The 10,876-nt window shown below is 38.0% G+C and overlaps 1 protein-coding gene across 2 annotated transcripts in view; it reads left to right on the forward strand.

The window, feature by feature from the left end:
* diaph3 (diaphanous-related formin 3) overlaps positions 1 to 10,876 on the forward strand; it is a 323,176-nt gene that overhangs the window by 221,013 nt on the left and 91,287 nt on the right. For both annotated transcript variants that reach the window (XM_079856725.1, XM_079856726.1), the window contains 2 exons: positions 1,453 to 1,577; positions 8,761 to 8,925. In XM_079856725.1, the coding sequence (XP_079712851.1) occupies positions 1,453 to 1,577; positions 8,761 to 8,925 (290 nt within the window). The remainder of the gene's footprint in view (positions 1 to 1,452; positions 1,578 to 8,760; positions 8,926 to 10,876) is intronic.

Genomic DNA, 10,876 nt, shown 5'->3' on the forward strand with positions numbered 1-10,876 from the left:
GCTCAAAAGTTTCCCCCTGGCTCTTAATGCATCGTGTTGCATTCTTGAGCATTACCTTGCAGATTCTGAAAGATGGGTAAATGTATGACTGCAACTGCATTGCAATCCTTTTGTAAAGGTTGAAATATTAATTTAAGAGCTCAGTGGTGAGACCTTTCGCCGGAATTTGATTGACAGGCAATCTTACCAATCTCATAATGCAGATATCCACCATTTTTGTCTGACAAACAAACCACACCAGTTAGTAGATTAAAGTCAGTGGACTTGAACTTGAAAAATGGTGTGTATTGATTTCTTTTTGCAGTTCTGGTGTTCATTTATGTTTAATTTGTGCTATAACTAGAAGAGATTATCAGTTCATGTGCTGCTTGAACTGAGATCCTACACATTAAAGCACCACAAAACAGTATTTTTGGTTTGCATTTCATAAAAATTACAAAATTTGAAATCTGAGAGTTTATTTCATACCAAAAGTAGCCTGCTCTGTCTTGTCTGTTGGCACATTGTCAGTGTCCTATTTGCTCCACAATATATGTTTCACTGTGTGAGAACATGATGTGTGGAGTGAAAGCGGAACGGCTTGTCAGACGTACAGTAGCAGCAACAGTTAACTGTCTTTATAAAAGGTCCATTTCAAATCATTTAAATCTTTGTGGACTCGGCCGGACTCGACTCGGACTCAGATGTTAAGGACTTGGACTCAAGTCCTACTCGGCCCTCTTTGGACTCGGACTCGACTTGGACTCGGACTCGATTGTTAAGGACTTGGACTCGACATAGGTGGACTCGGACCCAACACTAGAAAACAGCACAGAGAGAAAACGGGCTCGTACTACAGATGAGCTGTGCACCGTCTGACATGTTCGATGAGATCCTCCAAGAGAATAACCCATTTGTAAGACGGAGGACAAGCTCAACCGCTCAACAGTTAGATGGTTATGTCTCAGAAGTCCCCACCCCCTGGAGCAATAACCCTCTCGAATTTTGTTATTCATTTGTTGTGGGTTCATCCACGTTATGCACTTTTCAATGAACTTTTTTTGTTGTAGGCATAGTTACATTCTTTCAGCAGTCTGTTAAAGGCTATTCAAGAAGGGGGGCTTCAAAGATGGCCAAATAAATTATGTATTTTTTTTTTTACTAATTTATTTATTTTAAGTTATACTGTGCTTTGTTTGTATAATATCTGCTGGAATGTTCAAAAAATGTTCAGTGTTAAACAAATATTTTTAAATTGTATTTTTGTAATTTGATGATTTTTTTTTTTTTCTCTGAAAAGCAAGACAAAATAGTAAAAAGCACATTTTTACTATTTCATTAATGCAATGGTGAAAAAATTCGGCCAAGAATTTTCATTTCGGTGCATCCCTACTGGAAACATGCATTTTGGATCTGCTGTAAGTAAAGCGTGTCAGTGCATTGTTTTAAATCTGTACCTCTCTGTGTGTGTAGTATCAGCAGAAAACCTTGAGAAGAGCCTGAGACAGATGGAGAAACACCTGCTGCAGTTGGAGAAGGATCTGGACACTTTCAGCTCCACAGACGACCAGCAGGACCTGTTCCACAGCAAGATGGCAATATCCTTTCACACGTTTGCATACACATATATATATATACACACACACACACACACACTGTACATTTCTTTGTTTCTTTTTTTTTGTTTTGTCTGAACACACTTATTTATTGTTGTGCTGCTATCTACATTGTTAGTTCTCTTGCACATGGTGGCAACACATTTTCTGGCACTCTTGTCAACCTCACACACATTCACAAACACTAATCAGAGTTTATGTTGGCGTGTGCAGATAAATTATTTATATTGAACTTCACCGGGCTGCTTGTGAAACCTGGTTTGATAATGGAGTTGTACATTCCTGTACTTGCTTGTTAGTTCTTTTCCTTGCTGTCTGTCATTGCTCTCGAAATCATTTCCTGCGGTCTTGATGTTGTCTCCTTTGCTAATGGCAAATGTCTGAAAGCCAGACGTGTTGCCAGGGGAGATACCAGTGGCACAAACTAAACGCTGATCAAAACAGATACCCTAATAATCATCAATGAACCTTTCTTTTAGTGCATTTTGTACATCTCTGTGGAGCAGGTAGTCTTGTGTAGCTTCGTTATTAATTTTTCTGTCTTGGGCTCAGGCTTACCGAATGTTTTATTTTTTGCTGGTGTGTTTGCTGTTTCATGGGCAAAAAAAACAGATTTGACTTTATTACTTTAGTGGGGTGCTCATGATCCAGTGATTTCCTTGTTCTGGGTCTGACCCGACTGCTCTGCCCTTCACGCTGTCCTAGCTAGACTCTACCAGGGGAGGTTATTATCTCACTCACCAGCCACATAGTGGACTGTCTTCCACCCTACATCCCTCCTCTCATCCATACTGTTTTTTTTTCTGTTTATTTATTTATTTTTCTATTGCCCTTTCTGCTTTTTTTTTTGTTTGTCTGCTCTAGCCTTTAATTTTTTTTTATTTTTTTTTTAATAGCTACATTTAGGGCCTTGTCCCTACCGATATATTTTATGAATGCATTGACTCAAATCCTAGAGAGCTACCCTGCTAGACAGCATTTTGGGGTATTGTTTTTCAAATTTGAAAACACTGATGATGCCAAAAATATGCTCACTTGGTGGGCAGCTCTTGGTGGGTATTTTCAGTGGCCTCTTACAATGGGCATCAACGTAGTAATGTGCTGAAATATTAGGGATGTGTGATATATTGGTACCATAGCAGTTGTCAGCTGATTTTGGAGTTTTTCTTTAATGTTTTTTTGTTTTGTTTGTCATTTAGAATTGCCTTTGCCATCATCTAACACTCACTTAGAGTTCATTTTTAAAATCAATAATAATTTAATAACATTTAAGACCCCTTCACACCAAGAACAATAACTATAACGATTGCTGTTTTGTAGTCTGTCACTTTAAATGCTTTCGCTCTTAAAACAAAATGGATTCTGATTGGCTGTCAGTTGTTTTATCGTTCATCAGCTGGGGAAAAAATCGTTCTGAAAGTGATTCCAATGATATTGTTTTACTGTGCCGTTATTGTTATACAGTATTTGTGGTGTGGACTGTTATTCTTTTACATTTAGAACAATTTTTAGAACTATGTCTTTACCGTTATCGTTATAGTTATCATCCTTGGTGTGAATGGGCCTTTAAATGTAATCTTGTGCAAAACATTGTACATACCGTTTTGTACAGTACACTGTCATGATTAAGATTATCAGTATTCGCCAGCGTTGCATCTCTAAAAATATACAATCTAACCAGAGGCTGCATTTTATGGACACTACATGACATTTTATGGACACTAAATGGCCAAAAGTATGTAAACACCTGAATATTACATCCATATGTGCTTGTTTTTAACATTTTATTTTGAAACAATTGACATTAAGGATTGGCCCTCCCTTTTCTGCTATGACAGCATATAGCATTGTTTTGCTATGTTCTATTTTACTGTAAATGACTAGGGAGACTGTGTTTATTTTATGCACCTGTTAGTATGCATCTGAAATAGTTCATTAGAAGGGGGTGTCCACATGCATTTGCGTGGGTCTCAGGTACTGTATTATGGTGTGTTTGTTAATAGTGTGTCTTAGTGTTGTGTAAGTGTACAGTATGAGAGTCTTAACAAGCTCAGGTGTACAGGAAAAAAATCAATGCTTTTCAATCCCTCTGCACAGAACTTGTGTTCAAGGGTCAGCCATCAACCTCTCTCTCTCTCTATTTAGTTTAGCTCTCTGTCATTTAGAACAAAAACCCAGAACCCACATTCCTCTCTCTTTCCTCTGTTACTGCTAACACCGCTTGGCTCCACACGGCACAGGCCCTTTTCTTTCCTCTGAGCTCTTAGCACCAGCAACCAGATCAGTATTAACGTTAATGAAGTCTTATCTCGCTCTCATACACCGTCTGTCCGACTCCTTTCATTAGGTGAGCACGTCCCCTGCGCCCCATTCTCCGTTCCATATTTGGAAGGCGTGAATGAACTCGCAGTATAAAAGACAGCAGAGGAGACGCACAAAACAGATCTGTGTGTGTATGCCACCGAAAGAACTCCCAAAAGATTTCATGTGTATGCCAAACAAGCATCGCTGTCCGGCCTGTCTGCCCTCCCTTATGTCTTCATCATGAATAAGTCATGGAGGACCTGAGTCCTGGTGTGAAATGTGTGGGTTAGAGTAGCTCTGTCCTGTTTCTAGATGACTACTTTTTAGTCAGTTCTGGCTAATAGTCACTTTTACTTTGCCTAGGAAGATTATGCAAGTAAGCTGTTCAGGTGAGCTTACAAAGAATCTGTTGCAATATAGGACAGTAGATTGCCACACAGCAGAGAATTTGCTCAATTCAGCAAAAACACACTAATGCATATAAAACAGCACACACTCTCTCTCTCTCTCTCTCTCTCTCTCTCTCTCTCTCTCTCTCTCTCTCTCTCTCTCTCTCTCTCTCTCTCTCTCTCTCTCTCTCTCTCTCTCTCTCTCTCTCTCTCTATATATATATATATATATATATATATATATATATATATATATATAACAATATTAGCTCAAAGGGGAAATATTAATAATAATCCATAATTACCAATTATGATTAATTATTAATATTTGGGTCAGTTAATTAGATTACTTTGAGGTAAGCCAAATTAATATTACAATCAATTAATCAGTTCCAACGAACTCTTTGATTATTAATTTATTCTAAGAAAAGTGTATCTTTCATGGTCACTGAAAAATAATTATTCCTTAACATGTACAGCACTTAGAGCATGTAACAAGATCAAGATCGTAAAAGGGACTTTGTATGCAAGCAGAGAATCAGAAACCAAAACAAACATACATACATTCATCCATACATACATGCATAGGTAAAGTGGTGAGTGTTATGGAACCGGAAGCTGGTAATAGAACTATGGAAAAGATCTATTTAAGTATGAAAAGAACCATCAGCTTATTTCAGAGCACCTCATTAAATTGATACTTGCATTGCCAGTTGCAATCGTAGACAATTTTTGAAGTGGTTGAAAATTGTCCGTGAGTGTCAAAAGTCATGGTGCAAGTTGCCATCGTTTTCTTCTCTGCTTGATGGAGAAGATGATGATGACTTGCATGGTGGTTTCGATGCTGTTGTGGGTCGGAGCTTGCATGGTGGCTTCGAGCACATGGCTGTTGTGAGTCGAAGCCTGCTGCCCTGGCCTGCTGAGGGCACGCTGGACGGCGCGGCATCCTGAAGTGCCGAGAAGGCCAGGAGTTGATCGTTGCCCATTCAGTGATGTAAAGTTGCAGTTTTTCGGAGCGTGAAAGCATGGCAGGCGGTGCTCAGGCCTGCTGGACCCAGCCCCCCCCCCCCAAGAAATCCCCTGAAGAATTGTGTTGGCTTTAACGTAAGAAGGACAGGCGAATGACAGCAGGTGCGATTGTTATCTGTTGTGGCACTTAACTACAGATCTGTTTGTAGTGTAACTGCGCTTCATTGAGACTGCCGTGGTGGAGTTCACAAGTCAATCTGACACCACCTCCTGAAAACAGTTCACCTCGCGGCCAGCTCGTACACACACCTCATAAACACACACACACACACACTCTCTCTCTCTCTCTCTCTCTCTCAAGCTAATGGCAGTAATAAAAGCAACATTTCTTTGGACGTTGATTTAAAGTTTTAACAGATTTTTTTGGGGGGAGGTGGGAATAGTGTGATGTGAGGCACCAGCTTCAAACAGGATTACTAATTAAAAACCACATCAAAGTCGAAAATATTAGTTATGATATTTGAAGTAAAGCTTACCATCTTTGCATAGGCATTCCTGACCTCACAGCAAGGATTAGACCCAGATTCTCTCTTTCATGTCGTGTGTAAGAGTCACAGTGTCAGTGCGTGTATGTGTGAGACATAATGCTAATGTTTGTTATAGACATTTTATGTGGCTTAGTGAAGCGGACTATGATGTGAAAAAGAGCTCTTTGCGCTTGAGAGTGAATATGTGTGGGTTATAGGTCTACATCCTAGTGAAACTTCACTCATACAGCAGTAAACAATAAGAATATGTTTATATACTGTAAAAATCTTTGTCCAACCCCAAGGACACACACACACACATGTATATGTATATATTTTCCTTCTGGCCCACTGTTTTCTTTCTTTGTCGGCATGTATGTACAGTAGATTGTTTCACTCTCCATTCCAAAAGGAAAACTTTGATCTTCATCAAAGATTTTCACCCATCCCATTTTCTCACACCAGACTTGTGTTCCCAGCATGTTATTTTTCAGTGTGCACACATATGGCAGTGTTCATGTGATATGCAAGTGAACACGTTTAATGTGTTAATTAATGACATGCGCAACTATTAATATTTCTTATGAGCAATTCCATGCAAATGTCACTTTACCATGAAAAAAAGAGCAAAACCCTATATAAGTTGTGCATTTAGGTATGAATTTTACTGCATTAATGTGCTTTATTAGAAATTTGAAGGAAATCGGCATGTTTATCCACCACATATGAGGTGTGCACCGATAGTAAAATTACATTTTCATCCAACTATCATTTCATGTTTTCAAAAGAGTTAGATCTTGATCAACTAATGATCAACAATGAATTGGAGTGGCATCGGTCCATTAGATCAAAACAATTTCAAATACATTTTTTAGGTTACAACTGCATCTGTCTCTGTAGACTGGTGTAGATTTATTTAAATGCAGGTCCCACACTGGTTACACTTAACAGCATGAGAGATGGCGTGAACACATGCTATATAATCACGTGCTATAAATTATCCATAACCATTTGCGGTACAATTTTAGTTTTAATTTGATTAAACAGAGAATATTTGTTTTTGACATGATTTACATCATTTAAAAAAATGGAGACTTCAAGCTTTGTAAAGACGTTTCATGTCACAGTGACAAGCATTCGCGGAGTTACAGATCATTTTCTGTCGCGTTTCAGAATGAACTTCACATTGAGAGAGACGGCAGAACGTGCATCGTTTGTTTTCTTCTTTTTTTTAATGAAAAACTCAACATTTTGTTTTTTTTATTAGTGTACACAATTAAAAGACAGTTTTGAATGATGTATAACACTTGCCTGTATGACAAAATTCGACGGAGTTATCTGAGTCTCTTTTGCACTGATAAGAAAAAAAGCGAGACAATCGCAACGGCCGACCCCAGGGGGTTAACTTCCATTCTCTCATTATCTATAAAGGGCTCATCAAATGCCTATTTTCCACAAGTTGGTATGATTCTTTAGGGTCTTCATGTAAACTTTGGTTAAAATTCCTCAATGCTTGTGTAAAACAACACCCTTTTTACCTCCTCAAAAACAGCTTTGTTCACAGCGACCCGTTTCGGTGCATGTCTCTTTAAATGATAATGAGCAACTGCTCACCCCACCCCTCTCTTCCATGGGTGATGTTGACACAAGACAAGTAAAGTGCTGTCTTGGCAATCTGCCTTGGTGGACAGTATGCAAATGGCTGAGGGCGGAAATATGCTAATACGGGACAGTCTGTCAGTGGTCGTGGGCGGAGCATGAGCAATATGATGTCATATTGAAAATTCAAACGGCTTGATTATTGAGAGTGTTTAGGCTTTTTGATTATTAAATAAAGGAGCGAATGGATGTTCTTCATTGTATGGTGGTGTGTCCACACACTGCAAAGACACATTTATATGCAAACACCATATAAAAGTGAATTTTGCATCCAATGACCCCTTTAAAAAGTGAAAAATTTAGTTTTTTTTTCTAAACTTGCTAAGATCTTAATGAATTTATGGTTGTTCGGTGTTGCTATAAGGGTCACCTTAAAAACATGGGCTTTGCAGACATTTGCAGCCCACATGCTTACATTCGATATAAATGCATGTGGGCTGCAAATAAATGTGCATAACATAAACACTGGTATAAATGACTGTCTACAAGTACTTTTTAGCCATCTATAATTATGTTTGTTAAAGAATAAAATGCCTGTGTGTATACATGCTTTCCCAATAAATTACATGTTTTGCATTGGCTCCTACTGAACACACCAGCACAGTTTTAATTGGATAAAGAGCAGTAATGGATAAAGCGTTTGGCTCTGTGCAGAAGTGCAGCAGTTTTAACCATAATTAAAATGAACTGGACTTTTACATGTGAACTATTTATATGCTCTTATACGATATGTGTCTGGGTTTTTGCATGTGCGTGTTGCACAACTTTAGCAAGTGTTGCATTATGGACTTGTAGTCATGCGATCAGGCATTGAAAGTGAATTGTTTTCATTTTGGTTCATTCTTAGCGGAAACTACGCTTAATCTCTGGCATTTCACAACATCCTTTCCAAATGGTAACCTGTTAGAATAAAATAAAAGATTAACTTTCCTTGCCTTGAAATGAGAGAGCACTGTAATAATAAACTTGAAATGAATTAACAATTGCATAAATTACTGCTGATTTATTGAACTTTTTTTGTGTATTTATGTTCAAAGGTGCAGAAGTAAGGATGATTGTTTCCTTGGGTCATTGGTTTTTGGGGGTTAATTTGTTACCTGCAATCAGAAACAGCATTTTTACTCTGGAACAACTGAAAATGATTTTTTTTTTTTTTTTTTTTTAACCATTTTATTTAATTCATTTAACCAAAGTATCACAATAAAGAAGAAAATTTATTATTCCTTAAATTATTTTAATGAAAATCCTGTTGACAACATGTTTTCTCATTCACTTTTCAATACTGTTTTGGAAAAGTCCTTGACAATGATTCCTCACAGTTTCTCTACGCAGGCGAGAGATCAGTATCAGAAGCTGAAGATCATGCACAGTAATATGGTGACCCTTTACCTCAACATGCTGGAGTTTTTCGCCATCGACTCAAAGAAGACATCCGTGGAGGAACTCTTCACTGACCTCAGCAACTTCAGAGCCATGTTCATGGTAAGCCGTGACTCTGATTCAGCTCATAATCACAGTCTCTATATCATATGAAATGGAGTTGTGTCAGTGCCCTGTTGAAACCAGCTTGTGTTTGCAGTATCTGCAGCTTTGCAGTAGCACCACACCAGCTTTCAATGACTTTACAGGGAATAATCTGGTTCTCTCTCCTTCCAGCCTTGACCCTTTTGTCCCACAAGCCCTGACCTACTTGAACAGGAGGAAGTCTTGTGTATGTTATCATAAGTAGAGGGAACACTGGGTATTTAGTAGCCAAATATTGCTCGTCTTGCAACGATAGGTGCAGGTTATGCACACATTAAGACTGAGCGCTTTCTGTCTCCACTTACTGTCATTGAGTGTGTGATTGTGTGTACGTGCTTTCACACACTCCCTTCATTCCCATTCTGAAGGTTCTAGTGCACTAATCTGACAAAAGAGAAGCCGCCTGTCTCCTTTATGAAAAGCCATTTGAAATGCAAAGTTATTTTCCACTTGGCTGCTACAGTGATGAGACGAATCTCGTTGCCTTTATTATTTTAAATGATTTCATGATGGAAATGCTGAAATTTGGGGAATGAGCTGACGGCGGGTCCACCATCAGATGCATGATAATGCACTCCTGTGGCGCACCTTTGAAACCTGTTCTCGGTGCAGTGAGGGACACAGAACTTGCACTCCAGACGAGCAGCCTGTGCTGTACTCCGTCAGACTGAGTTTTCACACTCGCCATGAAACAAGGCAACAGTGAGCAGGATAGGGGTTGTAATTGACCAAAAAGATGATTCTTGGTTGTGTTTTTGCTTAATAGATTTTAGACTGGGTTTGGATCCTGATCAGCTGACACAAACAAAAATGACACTGAGGGACAGCTCATTCAATACGTGTTAAACTTTAGGAATACACTGTCGATTCATTGTCAACAATATGTTGTCTGAACCAGGGGTTTTCAAACTTGGGTCTTCTGAAAATAAAATAAAAAATAGAAAAATAAGTATAATGGATTATATTAATAATATAAATACTATATTATATTATATTAATATTGGCTTAATTAATTAATTAATTTATATTGTATTAATATACGGTATAGTCATGATGTAAATTACATTGATTTATTTAATTAATTTATGTATTTAATACTTTATTTATTTAATATTATTAATATAAACTGTATTCTAATTTTTATTTTTATTTTATTTAATATTAATATAAACTGTAAAAATCTGGACATATGCAGGTAAATATAATACAGTTTATATTAATAATATTAAATGCATTTACAATCCAATTTACGTGTGTTATATGTCATATTTTAGAGTAAAACAATTCAGTTTTTTTTTATTTATTTTTTTATGTATTTGTTGTCAAATAATATTTTAACAAATTGTTTTATTTATTCACTTATTTTACAATGTGGACAATAACCCTAGGAACATGAATTAAGAAAATAAATGGGGGTCAATTTTAGTTTCATGTTGACTTTAAATCTCGGTGGCTTCAAGATTTTAAAGGGGTGTAGCCAGATGCAAATGTTTCTTTCTTCTCTAACCCATTCTTCCTGCCCTCTGCTTCTCTTTCTTTTTCCTGTGCGTTCTTCACCCTCATACAGAATGTCTCTCCCTCACTCTCTCCCTCTTTCTGCCCTTTTCCAGGTCAGTGAGTTTTCAGCCCTCAGAAGCAGCTTGTTTAAATCAATGCTGAGGAGTGGCAGGGGACCAGCAGTAGAGCAGGAGGCTACAGGCCTTCACACACACTCACCTTACCAAAACACTGTATGCACACACACATTCCTGCACACCAAACACTCACACACATGCAGACCTGCAGCAACGCATGCTTAGTCATCCTCTCAATAACATCTCTCTCGCTCGCTCTCTTCGGTTCTGACTGCTTTTTTCTGCAGAATGACATTGACAGGATGTCTGCATTTTGATGGAGATTGTTTTTGGCT

Source organism: Squalius cephalus (assembly GCF_949319135.1).
Source record: "Squalius cephalus genome assembly, chromosome: 22".
In the NCBI taxonomy this organism is placed as follows: Eukaryota; Metazoa; Chordata; class Actinopteri; order Cypriniformes; family Leuciscidae; genus Squalius; species Squalius cephalus.